Source organism: Pleurodeles waltl, chromosome 6 (genome assembly GCF_031143425.1).
Source record: "Pleurodeles waltl isolate 20211129_DDA chromosome 6, aPleWal1.hap1.20221129, whole genome shotgun sequence".
In the NCBI taxonomy this organism is placed as follows: Eukaryota; Metazoa; Chordata; class Amphibia; order Caudata; family Salamandridae; genus Pleurodeles; species Pleurodeles waltl.
In genome coordinates this window covers 519,694,814-519,717,223 of record NC_090445.1, presented here as the reverse complement: position 1 = coordinate 519,717,223, position 22,410 = coordinate 519,694,814, and the positions used below count along the sequence as shown (strand labels likewise).

The 22,410-nt window shown below is 44.3% G+C and overlaps 1 protein-coding gene across 2 annotated transcripts in view; it reads right to left on the bottom strand.

Moving 5' to 3' along the window:
* Nucleotides 1-22,410, bottom strand: part of LOC138299954 (cytochrome P450 2G1-like) — a 335,658-nt gene that overhangs the window by 166,316 nt on the left and 146,932 nt on the right. For both annotated transcript variants that reach the window (XM_069238686.1, XM_069238685.1), the window contains exon 5: nt 14,248-14,424. In XM_069238686.1, the coding sequence (XP_069094787.1) occupies nt 14,248-14,424 (177 nt within the window). The remainder of the gene's footprint in view (nt 1-14,247; nt 14,425-22,410) is intronic.

Here is a 22,410-nt window from a genome sequence, read left to right as displayed (position 1 = left end):
GAGGTGAAGCAGGTGTTCCTCCCAGCTGGAACTGTAGACAGCTATGTCATCCGGGTAGGATGCACAGAAGGCATCCTTGCCAGCTAGGACCCCGTTAACCAACCGTTGGAAGGTAGCAGGGGCATTTTTCAACCCAAATGGCATCACCCGGAACTGGTAATGGCCATCAGGGGTTGAGAATGCGGATCTTTCCTTGGCCCCCTCAGTCAGGGCGATCTGCCAGTACCCTGAAGTAAGATCAAACGTACTCAGGAACTTGGCAGCGCCTAGCCTGTCAACGAGCTCATCAGCTCGGGGGATGGGGTGAGCATCAGTCCGTGTGACTAAGTTGAGACCCCGGTAGTCCACACAGAACCGGAGTTCTGGCTTCGCACCTGGGGCAGTAGCCTTAGGGACCAACACCACTGGGCTGGCCCAGGGACTACTGTATTTCTCGATAACCCCTAGAGTCAACATCTTGGAGACCTCCTCCTTGATGCTGGCCTTCACCTTATCCGATAACCTGTAAATTGTGTTCTTCACAGGGAGACTGTCACCAGTGTCAATATCATGAACACAGAGGTGGGTCAGTCCAGGAGTAAGGGAGAACAGGGGGGAGAACTGCTCCAACAGCTCATAGCAGTCTCCTTTCTGGTTTAGAGTCAGGGAGTCAGACAGAATGACCCCGCTTACTGACCCATCACCTTCTTGGGCAGAGAGGAAGTCAGAGAGAGGTTCACTCTCCTCTTCCGTTCCTTCATCTGTGACCAGAAGCATGTTGATCTCCGACCTCTCAAAATGAGCTTTTAGTCGGTTCACATGGAGCACCCTTAGGGGATTCCTAGGGGTTTGGAGGTCCACTAGGTAAGTGGCCTCCCCTTTCCGCTCCTTTATTTCAAATGGGCCAGACCAGCGGTCCTGGAGAGCTCTGGGCTCTACTGGCTCCATTACCCACACTTTGTCTCCAAGTTGAAACTCTACCAGGGTGGCCTTCTGGTCATACCAGTGTTTCATAACCTCTTGACTGGCCTCAAGGTTACTTTGGGCCTCTTTCCAGAAGCGGGTCATCTGGTTGCGGAGGGCCAACATATAGCTGACCACATCCTGAGGGGGTGTCTTTGGAGCTTTCTCCAATCCCTCCTGGACAATGCTTAAGGGTCCCCTGACAGGGTACCCGTAGAGAAGCTCCAAGGGACTGAACCCTACCCCCTTCTGGGGGACCTCTCTGTAAGCAAAGAGAAGGCATGGTAAGAGGACGTCCCACTTACGCCTCATGGTCTCAGGGAGGCCACCAATCATGCCCTTCAGGGTCTTGTTGAATCTCTCCAAAAATCCATTAGACTGGGGGTGATAGGGGGTGGTGAACTTGTAAGTTACACCACACGCATCCCACAGAGACTTCATGTATGCAGACATGAAGTTAGTGCCTCTGTCAGACACTATTTCCTTGGGGAATCCCACACGGGTAAATATCCCCATCAGGGTTCTGGCCACCACCGGTGCAGTAACGATCCTCAGAGGGATTGCCTCTGGGTAACGGGTGGCATGGTCCACCAAAACCAGGATGAACCTGTTGCCTAAGGCAGTTTTGGGGTCTAAGGGACCAACAATGTCGATGCCCACCCTTTCAAAGGGGGTGCCAACGACATGAAGTGGAATCAGGGGGGGTTTTAGCCCTTTTGCCTGCTTTACCACTGGCCTGGCAGGTAGGACAAGATCTGCAGAACTTATCTGAGTGTGTCCTCATTTTGGGCCAATAAAAGTGGGTGACAAGCCTGTTAAAGGTCTTGTCCTGCCCCAAATGTCCTGCCAGGGGAATGTCGTGAGCCAGACCCAGTAGGAAGGTTCTGTAACATTGGGGGACCATCAGCATACATGCTGCCCCAAAGGCCGGAACCTTAGGCTCGCTGTAGAGGAGATCATTCTCCCAATATAGGTGGTGAGCGCCAGAGGCGTCGCCTGTTGCCTGGTTTGAGGCTTGTTTCCTCTGACCTTCCAGAGTGGGACATTCTTTCTGCGCCTTGCAGAATTTCTCACTGGTGGGTCCACCCTCCACTTGCCAGCCAGCAAGCTCAGGTAAGTCACCTAGGGCGGCAATGTCTTCCCCAGTTGGCTCGGGAGCCTCCTCCTCAGGAGCCCCGTCAGCCACTGTGGGAACTTCTGGGGCCGGTTTCCCGTGCCCCTGGTCCCTCCTCCTGGCAGCTCTCTGGGCCATCGTTCCAGGCTCCAGATGCCCTTGACTTCCCTCTCGGTCAGCCATGGACCGTGTGGTCATGCAGACCCACTCAGGTAACCCTAACATCTCCAGGTGAGACCTGAGCTCCACTTCTTTCCAAGCAGTGTGCTCAAGATCATTGCCTAACAGACAATCTACAGGCATGGCAGGAATCACAGCTACTTTCAGAGTACCAGAGACCCCCCCCCACTCAAAGGGAACCAGAGCCACCGGAAGGTGACTCTCGCGATTGTCAGCGACTCTGACCTGGTGGAATGTATTAGGTACTATCTGATCTGTTGACACCAGCTGACTCTTGATAGTAGTCATACTGGCTCCTGTGTCACGCAGAGCCTCCACCTTCTGCCCATCAATGGTGACCCACTGCCGGTACTTGGAAGTATTTTGGGGCATGTGGGCCTTGGGCACCATTTCTCCTTCTCCCAGGGACACTAGGGAAATCTCTACCTGCTCCCCAAAGCTACTTGGGTCCATCTCCCCCCCGAGCGCTACACTAGTCAACCCAGGTGCCTGTCCGGTAGTGGACGGTGCCCTCTTGGGGCACTGTGGATCGCCTTTGTAGTGACCATACTGGTAACACTCCATGCATTTGGGGCTAGATTTCCCTGACCTGTCATATGTCCCTGGCTTTTTCCCAAATTTGGAAAAGGAAGGGTTGCCACCCCCTCCCTGGGAATTCTTTTGGGGGCCTTTGTAGAGTTCCTTATCTGCAAGTTCATCTCCCCCCTCTTTCTTCTGTTGGGAACCCTGACCACCTTTGTGGGAGTCCCCCCCAGGTACCTTCTTGGACACTCTGGTGCTAACCCAGAGGTCCGCCTCCTCAGCAAGCTTCCTGGGATCAGTCAGCTTACTATCCACTAGGTGCTGGCGCAACTCTGTATAAGTGGTATTAAGCATATGCTCTCTCAGAATCAAGTCATATAAACCTTTATAATCTGCTACTTTGTTGCCCCGCACCCATCCATTCAGTGCCTTACTGGAGAAATCAAAGACATCTACCCATGTTTGTGTGGTTTGTTTGGAGCTGTCCCTGAACCTCTGACGGTATCCCTCAGGGGTCAGCCCAAACTTGGCAAGTAAAGTGGCTTTCTGAAGTGGGTATGTGTTTTGATCAGGTTGATCCAATGTGAGAAGTGTGTCCCTCCCCAATGGTGGCACATAACCCCACATAGCTACCCCCCATTGCCCTTCAGGAACCTCATGAGCCCTTAGTGCAACTTCATAATCAGCTAACCATTTATCTATGTCATCTCCCACCACAAAACTGGGCACCACATTTTTGGGTATACGAACCTTCTTTTCTCCAGCAGGTCCTGTCTGTATGCTGCCACCATTATTGCTGGATTCAGACTGTCTCGCCTTGATCTCCAGCTCCTTGAGACTCAGTTCATGAGCCAACAATAGTTTCTTTTCAGCCAAAGCTCTTTCAGCTTCCACCTGTTTGGCTGCTCTTTCAGCTTCCGCTTGTTTGGCTGCCCTTTCAGCTTCTGCTTGAATCTGTTTGGCTGTTCTTTCAGCTTCAATCTGTTTGGCTGCTCTTTCAGCCTCAGCTTGTTTGGCTTCTCTCTCTGCCCTCCTCTCCTCCTGTTGAGCCTCAATTTTCAGTTTTGCCATTTGCAATTGGAACTCCCTTTCCTCTCTCCTTTCCTCTGCGGTCAGGCTTTGCATAGAGACACTGCTCCCTGGTCTGGAAGGGGGCACAATTGCAGTGGTAACACCATCCACAGATAGTGAAAATTCATCTGAGGGGCCATGTTCTGGCTCCTCTTCCTCATCATCCTCTAAATGGGCTTCTGCCCAGGCCCTCAGCGCGACTTGAAAGTCCTCCTTTCTGGAGGCCCCTTGGGTGGGTACCCTCAATGCCCTGCAGAATCCTCTTAGTTGTTTGACCGTATATGCATCCAACTGGACTAGGTCAAAGTCCCCTGTCTGAGACCCAGTCAGAGACATGTTGAGTGAGGATTTAGTTTTTGAAAATTGTCAGGAAAAAAATCGGGTTTTCAAAAAGAGATAAAAACCAAGTTGACCTTCAACTGTGGGTAGGTAGTGAAATACTTAGCTACTGTATGTCACTGCACAAATACAAGTCCTATCCTCACCGCTGATCACCAATGTTAGAAATGGGGTTTTTGGTTGGCAGTCAGGTTACCCCCTGTCCAAGCAAAAGCCCTCACTCTAGTCAGGGTAAGTCACACACAATCCAAGATTATCCTGTGCCCACCCTCTGGTAGCTTGGCACGAGCAGTCAGGCTTAACTTAGAAGGCAATGTGTAAAGTATTTGTGCAATAAATCATACAATACCACCATATAGCACCACAAAAATACACCACACAGTGTTTAGAAAAATATATAATATTTATCAGGATAATTGTAGGTCAAAAAGAATAAAGTTGCAATGGGAAATTGTAGAGATATCACTGAAAAGTGATATAAAGTGTCTTAAGTCTTTAGAATATAAACAAAGTCTCTTTCAAGCACAAGTACCTGGTTTAACGTGGAAAAATCTCCTCAGAGGGCCACAAGAGAAGAGGTGCGTGGAAAAAGGGCGTGTGCGTCGATTTCTCCCCAGCACACACGGACTTGCGTCGTTATTTTCCGCGCGGGGAAGTCGGGCGTCGTTTTCTGGCGCGCGGACAGTCTCTTTCTGTGGATCGCGGGGATTACCAGATGTCCCGGGTCTGTGCGTGGATTTTCCTGCTTGTTCTCCGGCTGCGCGTCGGTCTGCGGGGCTGCGCGTCGAAATTACGATCTCACGGCAGGCGTTGCGTCGATTTCTCCTCTAGAGGTCGGGCGGCGTTGTCCTTGCGAGGCCGTGCGTCGGATCTTCGATCGTCCCAAGAGCGTCGCGTCGATCAGCGTCGGAGTGCGGCGTTTTTCTCGCCGCGAAACAAGCTGTGCGTCGAAATATTCGGCGCACGGAGCGTCCAAGTAAAAGAGAGAAGTCTTTTTGGTCCTGAGACTTCAAGGAACAGGAGGCAAGCTCTATCCAAGCCCTTGGAGAGCACTTTCACAGCCAGACAAGAGTTCAGCAAGGCAGCAGGGCAACAGCAAGGCAGCAGTCCTTTGTAGAAAGCAGGCAGGTGAGTCGTTTGAGCAGCCAGGTAGTTCTTCTTGGCAGGATGTAGTTTTTGGTTCAGGTTTCTTCTCCAGCAAGTGTCTGATGAGGTAGGGCAGAGGCCCTGTTTTATACCCAAATGTGCCTTTGAAGTGGGGGAGACTTCAAAGAGTGGCTAAGAAGTGCACCAGGTCCCCTTTCAGTTCAATCCTGTCTGCCAGGGTCCCAGTAGGGGGTGTGGCAGTCCTTTGTGTGAGAGCAGGCCCTCCACCCTCCCAGCCCAGGAAGACTCATTCAAAATGCAGATGTATGCAAGTGAGGCTGAGTACCCTGTGTTTGGGGTGTGTCTGAGTGAATGCACAAGGAGCTGTCAACCAAGCCCAGCCAGACGTGGATTGTAAGGCACAGAAGGATTTAAGTGCAAAGAAATGCTCACTTTCTAAAAGTGGCATTTCTAGAATAGTAACATTAAATCCGACTTCACCAGTCAGCAGGATTTTGTATTACCATTCTGGCCATACTAAATATGACCTTCCTGCTCCTGTCAGATCAGCAGCTGCCACTTCAACAGTGTATGAGGGCAGCCCCAATGTTAGCCTATGAAGGGAGCAGGCCTCACAGTAGTGTAAAAATGAATTTAGGAGTTTTCCACTACCAGGACATATAACTACACAGGTACATGTCCTGCCTTTTACCCACACAGCACCCTGCTCTAGGGGTTACCTAGGGCACACATTAAGGGTGACTTATATGTGGAAAAAGGGGAGTTCTAGGCTTGGCAAGTACTTTTAAATGCCAAGTCGAGGTGGCAGTGAAACTGCACACACAGGCCTTGCAATGGCAGGCCTGAGACAAGGAAAAGGGGCTACTTAAGTGGGTGGCACAACCAGTGCTGCGGGCCCACTAGTAGCATTTAATTCACCAGCCCTATGCACTTAAAGTGCACCTTACTAGGGACTTATAAGTAAATTAATAGTCCAATCAGGTATGATTCCAGGTTACCATGTTTTAGGGGAGAGAGCATATGCACTTTAGCCCTGATTAGCAGGGGTAAAGTGCGCAGAATCTATAAACCAGCAAAAACAGTGTCCAAAAAGTGGAGGGAGGCAGGCAAAAAGTTAGGGGTGACTACCCTAAGGCTGTCAGGTCTAACAGTGTTGTACTTTAGGAAAGAAGATCACTGAATGAGCCACAAGTAATTGACTAGGGTATTTGAGACGGGGCATAGGTGAACTAGAATGTTTTATTTACACATTTCTTTCCAATGTTATCCACCACTTCCCGTGTTATCCACTACCTATAATGCAAATTTACAGAAATAATGATTACAACACCATGTTTGTTAACATATTTTGGGGTTGTAAATTCTCCAATTTAGAAAATAGTTTTTTTCTATAGGAATCCCATTTTAGGAATTGGAAAACTTTTACTGACTCATAAAATGGTGTTGCAAATTTATGCTAATTCTCAATTTGAAAGGGACATGTTTGGAGGTGTTTTTCCAAATTGTGAATTGGTACCATACCTATCAATGATTTGTAACCAGAAAAGCTATGTTGTAGTTGAGGTGGTAACACATTCGCACAAGAGAAGAGGTCCCTTGGTCCAATCTTAGGTATCACCTAATAGAAATGAAAAAGGTAAAAATTGTACAAAACTTGCATCCCATAGTCACATATAGTGGATCATGTTCTGCCTTGAACCACGGACTTTGAAGCCAGCTTTTTCTGACCTTTGTTTTTTACTTCCTACAGAAGAAAGTAGGCTCCTGCATACCATTTGGCAGTCAATAACACTGGATGTTGGTCCAAATAAACAAGCCCATTATAGCTCATTCCCGTGTCAAAAAGGATACCTATTAACAAACACTAACATGTCTAGTGCACAGTTAGGATTGAAATCTGTACAAAGTGGAGACTGACTGCATCATGATTCAATGTAAGTTTGAGAAGTAAAAATAAAAAGCTTGTTTGAATATGGCAGTTGTAATTACCATTGTGAAGAACATGTATTGTTGGCAGAAACAGCTAATGCAGTGGTCTTAGTGCTACCGGACCTGTTGGCCATCTCCAACATAGTAACACATTCCAATCTTCTGTCCAGCCTGTTATAGGCTGGTTTTTGTGAGTCTGCACTTTAGCAATGCAAAAGGATTATGGATGGAGTGCTGACATTTTTCAAACACTCACCACCAGTCACAGACCTGGGTTTAATCCATCGTTCTTTTGTTCACCATGCCACCCCAGGTTTGTCCCAGTCATATGCAAATCAGTTTTGACCCTGTTTCCTATGGGAAATGTCAAGCAGGAACTGCCAGCCCAGGTCTTCCCTGGACCAGAAACAAACATTTTGGGACTGGTTTCAAGGTATCACCCTTCATCAGCCAGGCTAGCAAGAATCCAGTGGCACAGTGAGCACGGGACCCACGTCTGAGCATACCCTTCCCACTTAGGGCAACTTAAGCAACAGAAAAAGAAGATGGACAGAGTGCTGAAAAGTTTCAAACACACACCTAGTCACAGATCTAGGTTTAATCCGTCATTCTTTTGCTCACAATGCCACCCCAGTTTAGACCCAGCCATATGCAAATCAGTTTTGTCCCTGTTCCCCATATGAACAGTCCAGCCCGAATTGCCAGACCAGATCCTCCCTGTACCAGAAACATGCATTCTGGGACCGATTTCAGAGTATCACACTTCATCAGCCAGCTTAGCTTGAATCCAGTGGCACAGTTAGCATGGGTCTCACATCTAGGTATACCCTTCCCACTTAGGGCAACTTTAGCAACACAAAAAGATGATGGATGGAGTGCTAAAACATTTCAAACACTTACCCCCGTCACAGATCTGAGTTTAATCCATCATTCTTTTGCTCAACATGCCACTCTAGTTTAGACCCAGCCATGTGCAAATCAGTCTTGACCCTGTTTCCCATTGGAACAGTCCAGCCTGAACTGCCAGGCAAGGTCCTCCCTAGAGTGGAAACAGGCATCCTGGGACCGGTTTCAGGGTATCACCCTTCATCAGCCAGGCTAGCTTGAATCCAGTGGCACGTGAGCACCGACCCACGTCTGAACATACCCTTGCCACTTGACATGATGAGCAAAATAACAAGAGATTAAACTCAGATCTGTGAGTGGGGGTAAGTGTTTGAAAAGCTTCAACACTCTGTCCATCATTTTATTTTGTGATGTTCTTTGGTGGGTCTCCACACCAGTGGTGGTTGTCATATTGGAAGCATAGGTGTCAGGCTGTGTCACTTCCACCTTTCCTGTCAGAATTTAGAATGCTGCATTAGGGAGCCCCCTCGCAGGTCTGTGCCACTGTCACATTGTTTAGCATCTATATTAATCATCTAACTAAGGTACTGAGATCCTCTAGCTGTTTGAGTGCAAGGGACACTCAAATAATAATTGCACGGCCCAATACAATTATTCACCTTTTAGATCCTTCCTTTAGTTTGTCAGCAGTTTCTTCCTGGTTGTGTGCCAATGTATTAAAGTTTAATAATGGGGGAGCAGGGCTTATTGCTGAGGGAAATGGTGGCACAGGAGTGGAGCTCCTTTAGATTGTCCCTTGCACCGGCACTTAGTAGACTCCCCAGAAGCGGGGAGATTCCTTTCGTAGCTCGCTAATGACAGGCAATATCACTGCGCATGGAAAGAAGTGGATCAGCTACTAGAATCTTACGGCCTGACAGACGGATGCATGTAGCTCTCAGGTAGCCCGCTCTGCTGCACCTGGAAGTAAAGTGAAGTGGGAGTAAATGTTGGTACTGTCGTGCACCCTTGGACTTCTCTGCATCCAGGGCACTCCCGACCTTCTCCTGTTCCTCGAGCTTTAGGCGTGTTATCCTTTAGGAACCAAGAACAGTGATAATGGCATGCAAGAAGCAGCATGGGTAATGGTGATAGAAAGATGACTACTAGGAAACCAAAATAGGGAACACATTAGAAGAACACCTCAGGCCCTGGACCCTTTGAGTTGAGACTTCCCTCTTCAATAAACCCATGCCTCTCAAATGGGACCCCCTCCTCTTCACAGGGCGGGGGCAGATTTTAAAGGTATGAGATCCTTTGCAGATCCTCCACAATGTGCATCAGCATTAGAAGACTACATGGAGCACTCTGTACCCTGGTGGTTACAGCCCTCCACAGCTAGGTAGCCCCAGACCATGAGGCCCATAGTGAGGTGGGAGTGCTTTTCTGAGAGCACAACATCTAATTTATTTGTGATACCCCGAGGGATTTGGACTTGAGAGACCCAAAGATACTGGGGTCCCCACACCACAACTCTGCAGAAGTGCACAGCAAGGTTCCCATTTTTGGACTCTTGCAATCTACAACACCTCAGCACCTTTGTCACCTGCAGACTCCCTGTACAACAGCCGAGAGTAAGGAGGCTGCTAAATAATGAAGGTAGAAATACAATATAAGTCTGGGAAGAATCCATGAAACAAAAAGAAAAACAACCTTGCCTCATGTCAAAATCCATCTGTCAGCTCCTTTTCACTGAAGCTGTCACCGGAAAGGTGGTCAAAACACCCAATGCCCAAGACAAACAGTCACAGGACTCCACCCTAGATACCATCTTCAAAGAGCTCGTGCTGTCCAAAATACTGTCACTTTCCTAGATGACAACACCATAAATACCTCCCAGGAAATTACTTCAATGAGAACAGAACTGGTAACTTTTCATTTTAAGCTTCTTGCCAAGGGAGATAGAATGACCCCCGTGCAACAGAAAACTACAGAGAGTACAAACTGGGAACAGGACCATTGGCACATGATAGGCAAAATAATGGAGTGGGAGGATCAAATCAGGAGGTGCAATCTATGCTTCTTTAGACATCGCAGAGTAAATTGAGGGAAATGATATGCTGCCCTTCATTATCATATTTATTCCCTCACCAACCTGGAGCTTCACTCTCCACTGGAACTGCAGAGGGCCCACAGAATCTAGACCCAGGGAGTCAAAAGCCAAGATACTCCACATCAGGAGATAGTCAGCTTTCTGCAGGTGACAGCAGTGTTTCAATTGATGAAAAAATAAGGATGTGTTGTCTTGTAAAACTGAAAGGTTCAGGTGAATCAGGACTTGTCCCATGAAACTTTGCTTAAACAGAAACATGCTTTGTCTCAGAGGTCATGATTAAGACTGTTGCATATCAGCTTTGGCCACCTTGACCTGGGATGTATGTGCATCACCAAGGATGAATGTGCAAAGAAATTTATGGATTCAGGACAGATGGAGGCATTATTTGAACCATGGAGGACATGGAACCCTACAGCAGTCAAGCCAAGACACTTTCCTTCAAGCGCCTAATCGAAGATGCATCTGGGGGTGATAAAGACTTCAGGCAGTCATGAAAATGTGGCCTTCTGGCCCCAAAAGGAAAATCCAAGGACTGGCCTCAGCCCTCAAGAGATAAGTCCAAATCTCCTTTGAAGAGGAATGGATATGCCTGTAATATGCTTGAATAGTATTTCTTTACCTATGGGTGGGCAAGATGTAAGACTGGTTGTCAACTCCTCCTGTTCTTCAGCTTCAGGGATCAGGGTGATGACCCATCCTAGAATGCATATAAGGGGAGAGATTTGTGTAGGGGCAGGATGCTGAAGTGTCCTGAATTAGGACAGAATGGGAAATGATACATTTCTCTCTCTCACCTGGACTCCTATACCAGGTACCACCTACCCACTGAGCAACATTTCACTGTCCTTCCCCTATGTGCCACTATGCCTTTATCAGAGTCTGCATACTTGAGCCTACTCTGAATATTGGCTGTGTCAGTGCACCAACTAGGGGCAAAAAAAAGTTCCTCAAGAAATTCTGGAAGCGTTCTGGAATCTCAAGGAGTTATTATACACTGATGATATCTGGTTGTTGTTCTCAATTGCCTCTACCACTATCACATATCACTGCACTAATCTCTGATTGCTCCACCTTCTCTACCACATTAACTGGGGGAAATATGAGGCAATTTCCTTGACCTGCACCACCACAATAGCAGCTCTAGGGCCACACCCTTTCCATTAGCAACCCTTCAAAGTACTTAGGCATTCTCTTGAATCCCAGACTTTCAATGTTGTTTAGGATAGTATGAATCCTGTGTTAACTACAAGCCATCTAGATCTGGAGGGATGGGTATCCTTAAATCTGTCCCTTTGGGGCAAGGTGCAAGTGATTCAAATTAAGGTTGCACCACAGATCAACTAAATAGTCAGTATACTTCTCATAATTTTGCTTGCCCAAATGAATCCTCATGGATCTGTCCAGCATGGTCAAACAGTTTTTATGGGGGGGGGGAAGGGTGGGGGGGTTGAATGGCAATCGAAACTGCACAAATTCTATGCTAGTCCTGAAAGTAGAGGTCTTTGGATACCCAACCCTAAAATATATCGGCTGTTATTTCAACTTGTACACCTCAAACACTTCTTTCAGGCCACCCTTGAAACACAGAGATGGGTGCTCTTTGAAACAACTTTGATAGGTAAAACAGGATGTTTCAGGGTGCTTTATTTGAAGGAGAAACCACAGTTATTCAATGCCCATCCTGTCTGTGGGGCAACCTCCTATGGGTGGAATAATGCCCTTAGGTTAATGTGAAGAGACGGGGGACTTCATGCAGCAGTGCCCTTGTAGGACAATAGCATAGTTCAAAGTCTGAGAACCCTTGTGGATGGACTTAATTAGTAGGGAAATACATCAAGTTGATCATGGATGAAAGGACGGAAGAATATCTTAAATTGAAGAGGCCCATACCATTTACAACTTTTCTGTGTGACATCCATGGATATATTGTCATATACCTCGTCAGAAAGCCCAACCATTGCCCCGCTGACATCTCCAGTACAATCTTACCTTCAACAATAGGGAACCCACAAGTGGGTCATCTCTAGCCTATATGGGCTTCTAATCAGCTCAACAATCTCTGTCCCAATAAGGACCAATCACAAATAGTGGTGGTCCACAACACTTTCCCTGGATTACATGGAAAAATACTATTCCATCCTCCTCGTGCAGCATGACAAATACTTACTGGAGGCCAGATTGAAATTATCAAGATATTGTATAGGTGGCATTGGTCCCCACTCAGATTATACATGGCAAGGATCTCCACTAATCCCTCATGCTAGAGATGCAAGGCAGAAGATGGTGACATTGTGCATATAATCTATGAATAACCCTTACTGGGAGCATAGTGGAAGGAGATTTAGATGAAATTGTGCAATCACATAGGAATGACAGGGACCGAATGGCGCAATTGAACTGCATCAGGATTTCTCCTCCTACCCAGAATTTGTTCCACAACTGTGCTATGGGTGCACAAGAGCACTGACGATTGCCAAACAATGCCTACTCCGACATTGGAAGATAACTCCATATAAAAGACACTCAGGAAATTAAATTGTCCTTTATAGCCTATTATAAATGAAGTATCCACAGACTAGAGGATTGTGTCCTACTCTTTGATAAGGTCTTGGGTAATTCCTATGACCCCAGTGCTGAATGCATGCAGACTTACAAAGGTGTTAAAGGCACAGTTCATGGGGCAGAGTATTGCTTGCTAACTAAAGGGGGTACATTGCTCCCCTGCCTACAATGATCAACCACAGCTCACACTGGAATAGATCCAATAGTCAGTAGTAGTTTTGTCTTCCTACTTCCTCTTCCTCCTGTTTTATCTCTCCCCATTGCATAGGGAGGGAGTGGGTGGTGAGAGGCAGTGGATGGGGAGGGAGAAGAGAGTTTCAGTTTCACAAGTCATAATAAACTTTATTTTTAGCTGATTGTAGCTCTGTTTTGCCTTGAAGGTCATATTTCTCAGTTCTGACAGCAGAACATTTGGCACATTTCTAGTCCTACTTCTCAGTACTGGGCTTTGGCAGTCACTTCAATGTTGGATACCCTATGGGTGGATGATTTCCACATGAATTTCTTTATGATTGTACCCATACTATAATTACCTGAACATATTTTTGCTACTCTATCTACTTGTTTGCTTTGTCTAAAAATCAATAAACAGATTAATAACAAAAAACTTTAATTCCGACAAAGGTAAGGTGCTCTCGATTCACCCTATCCAAATTTTAGGACCCCCCTGCATCCGATCACTGTTCCTAATCCTGGTCTGAGCCTCCTGACCCAGACAAATCTGTCAAAACTGTGGGCTTCTGGTTTGAGGCAGTTCTTTCCTCAGAAACACAAGCTAATTATCTGTTGTCCACAAACTTACTGTTGTTACAGGTGTTGAGGAAAATTCTATCACTTCATCCAATGACAGCTCATCGTGCTGCAGTGCAGGCAAACATTCTGAGTTATACCTATTTCTACCATGGTCACAGAGCATTTTATGACTCCGGTCCTATGTATCCAATGTATCTAAGGAACAAGTTCACCCACTATGTTCCGAAAACACACTCCACTCCAGCAATACATCTCTTCTGCATGTACCCAGATTCAAATTGACTTGATGGTGACCAAACTGTGGAAAACCCTTCTGTTAACACTGCTTAAGACACAGGATATGATGCTTTCAGGGAAAGGATTATAGACCTAGTCCTATTGACAGTACTGTTATTTCTATGTCATAACCAGGTTTTTCTCTTAGCATTCAGCCAGTTGCATAGGTAACAGTGCACTTAATAAAATGAATAACATAGCATTAGCCCCACTGAACAGTAGCTCAGATAGATGCAAGCCTGAATAGACCATGCAAAGATTACATTGTGACCTGTCGAACAAATTTGGAAAGCTTAAGACGTTGAACTTGCACTTGCAGACTGCAATGTGTAGTATGATGTTTAGGTCTAGCAGCAGATTTAAGACTAAAAAAGTGCAGGACTAATCTTATATGGTTACTTTGAGAAATGTGTTTGAAGTGTATGTGCACATTTGTTATCCTTTTATCTTTACTCTCACTTCAAGTCGCATCATTGTCGCTCAATAACTTTAAAGTCTATAACTTGCTTACCTCCTCCATTTTTATGAGGAAGCAGTCAATAAAGTCACGAGGAGATTTTGGATCCAATGTCTCTTGATTCATTTTCACTCTTTTTTCAACAAACTTTTCCAGGCAACGCAGCACTCCATGGATTTCTTTGTGTGGTCCAGGTAAATATTCCAGGATATCTGTGTACATGCTGTAAAGCTAGAAAAAGGTTAGATGAAATTGATAATTACATTACAATTGACAATCTTTCTCTCTCTCTCCTTATGTGTGTGTGCACCCAAATACACACACACACACACACACACAAAAAATAATAATTCATAAATATTTTCCTGTTTTTTATGTTGAGCAGAAATCAGAAGGCACTTAATAGCATATCACAGAATTACTTTCTGCTGTATTTTTATCAAAGGAAAACACTAAACCTGATGGGTGTTTAACACATCTTGGTTCTCTTCTCAAATGGGCCTTTTCCATAAATATTTTGGGCAGATTTACTCATTTGTCATGCAATTCTGCAATGAAACGTGCTGTGCTGCATTGAGAAAAGATTAAAAACAGCACAGAGCCAAGAGTGGCCTGTTTGTGTAGCCATGCCCTGTGCTAGAACACCAAAAGGCTGACTTCCGTGATGCTCAGTTTCTCAGATGTCAGTGTACACTGTCTGGCAAAGTCTTTGTATCAGTAGCATATCCTTATCCTTTCAGTATATATTCCTATGTCTAGACAAATATATAAGTATCCACATGCACTGGATGTGTCCCGTGCACTTTGAAATGCATGCAACATGTGAGTTTTTTTGAGAAAAAAGATTTCTCTTCATATGTGGCTGCTTCAAGGAGGCATTAGTTTTGGACACAAAGCCCCTTCTCACTATCTTCTCACCGCTTTGCATCAAATCGTGCTGGACATTTGTGTTTACCTTTCCTCGATGCAAAGAGACACAAAGCAGCATAAGAGGGGGTTTTGTGCTGAGAAAATACATCTTTCCGCGAAGGGGTTAAAATTTACTTTCCATTGCAAACCTTGTTTTGAGGTGGAAAGTTGCTTCGAAGTGATGGAAAGCACAGCTTTGATTTACTCTGGGTCAAAGGCATAATTCTATGGGTGATACACGGGCCTTTTCATGCAACCACCTTTGGTTTTGTACACAAAAGCTTATTTACTAACAATGGTAGACAGTATTTGGAACAATACATAATGCACTTTGAAGCTGGTGTTAAAAAGTAGAAATGCTTTTATTTCTCCTAACTTTTACCATTTTGCATGTGTGGTGTACAGTACTTCACACATCTGAAGTGGAAAATGTTGGCAGAGCATTGTGTTCTGGAAGGGTATGATTCAAGTACACATTTTATGCTAGACAGCAAACAAACCTATCTGAATCATGATGCAAAGGCTTTAAGTGGTGCTAGATAGCCTGCATGTGCATCAGCGCTAATGTAGTGAGCAGCACCACGCCACTTTTATTAAATACTCCTCTGCACTGCTTTTTCCCCCTTACATAGTGCAGACACCTTGGTTGCTTTGTTGCATAAAAACATACTTTTTCACATACTGCCGAATGCAGAACATAATCCAAGTATGTATGACACATTGTCAATTGTGTAACTTTTGCACATTTTGGTGATTACCAATATTCCAGTACGTACAAACTTCAGGTTTAAACGTAGACTTCAGGTCTAACTTTGACTTCATATCTAAAGTTAGACTTCAGGTTTCAAGTTAGACTTCAGGTCTAATTCAGAATTCAGGTCTAAGTTTACCTTCATGAATCAGGCTCATACTTTTAAGAATAACTAAATCTTCTACTTCTGTTGCAGTCTTTTTGGGTGCAGCTGTTCAGTTCGTCGACCTGGGTGAACAGTCTTCTTCTGCTCCCAATGACAGCTGTGCAGATGATTTGAATGTCATTTTGCCTGTCATCTGTAGCATACATGTGGTATTCCAGTGCTAAAAATGACAATGAGGTAAAATATGATCTTCAACCATTGTCTGTTATGTTCCATGGGTAGTGGCAGTGAGTGAAGTAGAGATTTTCCAAATCTATCTTTGCAGTATGGCTTTCACCTGATCTTTTAGGACCCCAAGATCCCATGGAAATTTAGAGGACATGTAATATGTATTTTGTGTGCACTGTATTCCAGTGTTCACAGACATGTAAATAAATATGTTTTGGGTGCAAGAGGATCTGTAATAAAGGGAGTCTGTGCCTATTTTTGGAACTAGAAACTGCATTTGTTCTAATCTGTATGTTTCTACTGTGCCTTTGTGTGGTCTTAGTCTGCACCAACATTTTCTGAAAATGTGTGTTTGAGCCTTTTGTGTCTTGCTTGTCAATTATTTGTTATAAAGGGATGCTGTCTGTGAATTTGTATTGGAAGTAGTTTGTTTGTATATCTGTGTTGTTGTTGAAGTGCCCCCCAACACAAACAATGGTGCAAAGTTGTAATGTTGACCTTTAACCTGAGTGTGTAAGTGGATGTGCATTGATGGTATGTAATGCATGCATTTTGTATTTGCCTGGGAGTATGTCTGTGTATGTGTCTGTGTGTTTTCTGATCTGTGTTTGCAAATATAAATAGTGTGCAAACTTAATAAGTGACAATTTAAGTAACTTTCATATCCTACTGTCTTTTGTTAAGTACTTGTATTAGTGGTGGAGTATGTTTTCTGTTTATTCCTGGTGTATTTGTCCGTATAGGTGTGTGTAACTGTGTTTGTTAGGTGTTCACAAACACAATAATGGTGCAAACTAATTTACATTCCATATGGTCCACTCTCCTGTTGTGTATGAGGGGCTCTGTTCTTATTGATGTGTTTTTTCTCTACTTTGTGTGTGTGTGTGGCTCTGGGTTTACTAAAGTGTTCTCAATCAAAGGGCATAATGGCAAGGGCATTTTTTAAACAGAAACTGCATCCTTTCCTTTCTGTTAGATGTTTTAGTGATCAGGTAAGGCATGGTCACATGCCACACTGATATAGCTTTGTGTATTCTATCTCCTATATGTACTTTCACTGCTGTTCACAATTGTTTAAAATTATGATCATTGGTTTGTTGTATAACACAACTCATATGTGCCATTCATTGTTGTAGACTCTCGCTGTGTTATTGAAACTGCTGGATTTTTGTGTGTTAGCACCACTGAGTATGAGGGACTGAGACTGTTCGCTTTGTGTGACAACTCTTAGCCAAACCCTTCCAGCTAGCTTGCAGCACCGTACCAATATCAAGAGTAGGAAGTGATTTGTGGCAGTCTATTGTGTGACACTCAGACTCCTCAGGGAAGTCACGTGGAACAAATCATACCCCTTTCTCCCCGATATACAGGTCACATACATGCAAAGGCGAACAGAAGCAGGTTCTTAGTTTAATATATGTTTTATTGAAGGAACTGTATTCTATGTAATGAAGCATGAATTGTGAATATGAGGATAATGAAACACAACACTATTACAAAGGTGACAAGGAAAGTGAAACACAGAAAGAGTCCCACCATATTGTCACAATAGGGTCTCAAATATCCCTACCTTGCCTTATAGATTTCTTCATGACAGCAATAGCAGTTTTAGCCCTAATCTGCCCATCTAGTGCCTAGAAGGAAGCCCAATCCCCATACTGTGTAGAGGTAACAAAGAAGTCTGTTAGACTAGTAGCAGACTTCCCACACAGATAAAAGAGGAAGTGTGATGTTTCATCAGAAACTGCAAATGATGTGCAGCGTGAAATGGCAAGTTGAATGGAATTTCCCCTCTGCCTTATTTTTGGACAGCCTGTTGTTTTAGAATAAAACATAGTGGTGTTCAAAGAACTGTCCAGACATGGTAATATGTTCTGTGTGAGTCAGGTAGACATAGCAGTCTCAGGACGGGCAATACCCGGTAAACTATTGTGTATGGACTTGGAGAAAGCACAGGATGAGATGTTGTGCAGAGAAATGAATGACAATTCTGCATGGAAGGGCAACTGATATAAAGTAATAAAACATTGTCACTAAAATGAAGCCTTTACTAAAATCATCAGAGGAATACAATTAGATTTAATTAGGGCAGAGGGCACAGGCCTCAGACCCAGGCTGAAATAAATGTGGCAATCTGAGGTATCAAAGTAACATCACAACCTCATCACTTATGTTTCTTATGTGGGGTACATTTAGAGAGGTTTGTCACAACATTGTGGGTTCATCACAGAGCCTTGTCAAAGGTCAGGACCAGTGATCAACACATGGTCTGCATGGTAAAGATCTTTCCAGAGTTTTGATAGCGAACGCAGTCATATAAGATAACAAATTAGATACGATCTAAAGATAAAAGGTTCTCTTTTTTGGAATTCTGTCTACCCTCTTGAGTCTGCCCATATTTCATTACTTCCAGTGTTGCAGTATTCCTGAGCTGTTCCGGACCAAAGGAAAGTGTGTATCGATAGGGTACATGAATGGGGTGAATTTTGTTGTTGGCTACTGGTAGGTTTTGTAGTTGGTGAATGCAGAGAAAAGTGTGGATATAAGATGTATTGATGGGTGTAGATGTGTTTCCTGTAAATGTCAGTGAGTCTGTACAGGTTTAGCAGTGAAATGAAAGGAATTTCAAGGGTGCTTTGGTTGAGATTACTGTTATTAAAGATTTGTGGGCTGAATTTAAAGTGGCAGAAACATGGCCAACAAAATAACCTCTAACAGTGCCTCCTCATAATGGTCCAGCTGTTCTGTTGAAGTAAAAATACAAGGAAGCGATTGGTCATTTGAAACAAAAAAGTCTAGAGAAAGAGGCGAATTGGTCACAAGTAATGAGGTTTATTCAGAAAGCCAAAATCATCCGTGCATGATCACTATCAGAGCAAAGCTTTGAATGAGAAATTGAACAGTTTGTCAACCCTGGTATCAATATAAATAGAAATACTGTTGTACAGGATTCTATAAAGTCACCAGTCCCCCGGGGAAATTCCATCATCAGGGTGACATTCATGGGAAGGTACATGGGTGTGTACAAGGAGCTAATGTCCCCCAACAGGACATCCAAGCCTATTCGAGGGCCAGCAAAGGTAGGGATAGAGGCAACTTTTTGCACCAATTCCATTATGGAGAAGGAGCAGATACCTAGAGCGAGCTTGAGCAAAGTGATCAAGAAGGGCAGAAAGCATATGGGAGGCCCGCAAGTTCCAATGTGCCAGCCAAGCAGCATGATATATATTTGATAAATATTCAAAAATTGACACAGGATGCTAGGGAATCCCATGACTCGCTCCTAAAAAAAATCATACACTGGATTAGGAAAATTAGAGGATGTAGATTAGTGATAAGGGAAGATATAAGTTATGCTACTCGTATCAGAGGTCCTGGTCACCACCGGGAGGGACTGTATAGGGTTGAAGTTAGTGAACCGAGATCTTGCTGACGGTCTAATATAACTTGAACGTAGATTCAGAATACAGACAACATACCAAATACGGGTTAAGCTAAATATCCCATTTATTCTCTTTGGACATTTGGGAAGAAACACCATGGCACCTTATCACGGCCCTATCAAAATTATGTAAACCCAGAAGTCTTATCAGATGTCCACTGACTGGGGAAATCTCAATTGGTCAGTTTGAGTACAAATATTTGTATTACTGACATACCAGCCAATCCTACACCTGTTTGATTCCTTGGGAAGGAGAAGGGGGAAAAACAATTGACCATGAGAGTCCCCATGAGTATTGGGCAATAACTGTGAATCATCAGAGCTATAACCCTTGGAATGTATCTGGGGTGGGAAGAGGGATATAATCAAGTTACAATCCTGGAGCATGGCTGGAATTAGAGTGAAACCTATATAATATTATTACATGTAATGTAGGCAATAGAATCATTACATAGATGTGGGTTTGTGGCATTTAATGCTCATGCAGTTTCCTCACCCTCAGGGCAAGCATCAGGTGGTTTGATAATCTGGCTTAAGTAGGATTTATTTTCAGGGGTCAAAGTTATTCCTACATAGACCAGGTATGTATTGCCTGTAAAACTCAAGATCAGCAGCCATATAGGGACCAAGTACTTAGCTGTTGTGAACATCTACATTAGATCTGTTCCCACAAATACACAATCAGTTACAGTGGAGTATATAGCAGATGCGCTGACTCATTTGACCAGGGTTGCCTAAGTAATTATGGCAGGGGATTGCAATACCCATATTTCATTTGACCTAGGGGGCCTATAATTGATTGGTCATCAAGCAGGACTACTGGGTCGATATAGGTCAGTCCTGTGGAAGTCAAGGAAACATATGGGGGTGGCAGCCCAACTAGAGTAGCTGGCCACGCTTTTTGGCTTAAGACTAGTGAATGGGAATACCAGGACAGATTCTCCAGCCTTACCCACATTTTATAGAGGTACAAGCCACCTTGATTATATTTTTTTGGATCAAGAGCTTTGGCCCTACCTCTTGGACATGACTGTGCTCCTGAGAGCTGATAGTGACCACCCAGCGCTAAGCACTGATTTTTCAGCCCCCCCTTTAAATGTAGCATCTTGGATCCATGGGTAGCAATGAATAATGAGGTAACAAACAAGGGGAAGATCATAAAATAGTCAGTAGTGGCAAATGATACCAAGGCCCAAGCCATAACTTATAATCTGTTCATTGAGAGATTGGCTTTGATCGAGCACTGGCAATCATCAATGGTAAACCTTATTACACCACACTGTAAATTGAAATTAAGCTGCTCTTTTTCAGTAGTAAGGCATAGAGGGGATAACACAAATAAATTGCTGAGATGGTTCTCAAAAACTTGCCAATCAGCTAAATCTTTACTCCTAGTAGCTATAAAAAAGGGGAGCACAGCTGAAATAAAAGCAGCAAGGGGGGTTTTACGAATGAAAGTTGAGGGGAGCTTAAAGGGCTTGGGAGGCTGAGAAATGAGTGATTTAACTGATGGCCTGCAAGAGAGAAATTTTAAATTATTTTGGAAATTGGTGGCTGATGGTATGAATGCTGCTAATAAGAGCTTTTATTCAGCAATTCAACCTCAGATCTGGGTAAAGCATTTTGAGGCGCTCTACACAGATTGGTCCATTCACATGGAGCAGCCACTAATGTGCACTGTCAGAAATGATGCTTTTCCCAGTGGCGACAAAGAAGGTGGGTATATTATAGGACAGAGATTGCCAGCTTTAGCCTAGAGGAAACAGCACAGGCCTGAAAACTATTGAAAAAAGAAAAAATCCTGGGGCTCAATGGAATCTCAGGAGATTTATTTTTTATCGCACCCTGAGGTCTGGATACCGTATTGCAGTGCCTTAAGTAATGCTGTCACGAGGGGAGATGGGATCGTTCCTAACTGCCGGGCTGCAATGATAGTCCTGATATAAAAGAAGAGGGATAGAGATTTGCTAGGGAATTACAGACCCATAAGTTTCATCAATTTCAATCAAAAAGTCTTTTGTAGGCAAGTAATGGCAAGATTGCATTCTTGGATCTCTGAACACCATATCCTCGCAGACTGGCAGGCAGGATTTAAGAAAGATGTCAGTACCATCAACCAAGTTTTTAGGTTCAAAACACTCTGTTTGAAAGACATAACTCTAAAGCGGGACCATCTGTTTGTCGCCTTCATCGATTTGAGGGCAGCATTTGATTTGGTGCTGAGGGAGCACCTTTTGAGGGTACTGGAATCTATGTTCTAGATTATGATCTACTTCGAGTTCTGAGATTCCTGCATAATGACATGCACCCAAGGGTGAGGTGGGACACGGGGAGCGACCTTACTACACTGATTCCAATAGGGCAATGAGTGAGACAAGGATGTGTCTTGTCTCCTACCCTGTTTAGCCTCTATGTCAACGGCACAGTGGATTTAGTAGTTCAATGTAAACATGATGCCCCTAAATTAGCTGGATCCCCTGTACCGCAATGTTTGCTGACAACATCCTTCTGATTTCAGGAATCCCAATGGGACTTCCAACAGAATTGGACATCTTTGCAGTTTTTTGAGTGAGCAAGGGGGTTTAGAAATAAACCTCACCAAATAGAAGTTCATGGTGTTAAATCTGCATAACTAATTTCAGGGTAAAGTGATCATTGGGGGAGTTGCTATTGATCAAGTAAAACAGTTTGATTAATTAGCTGTAAGGTTGGCATAGGATTTGACATGGCCCCAAGTTGAGAAAAGTGGCACCATCCTCAATCAAAGGACAGCAGTAATTG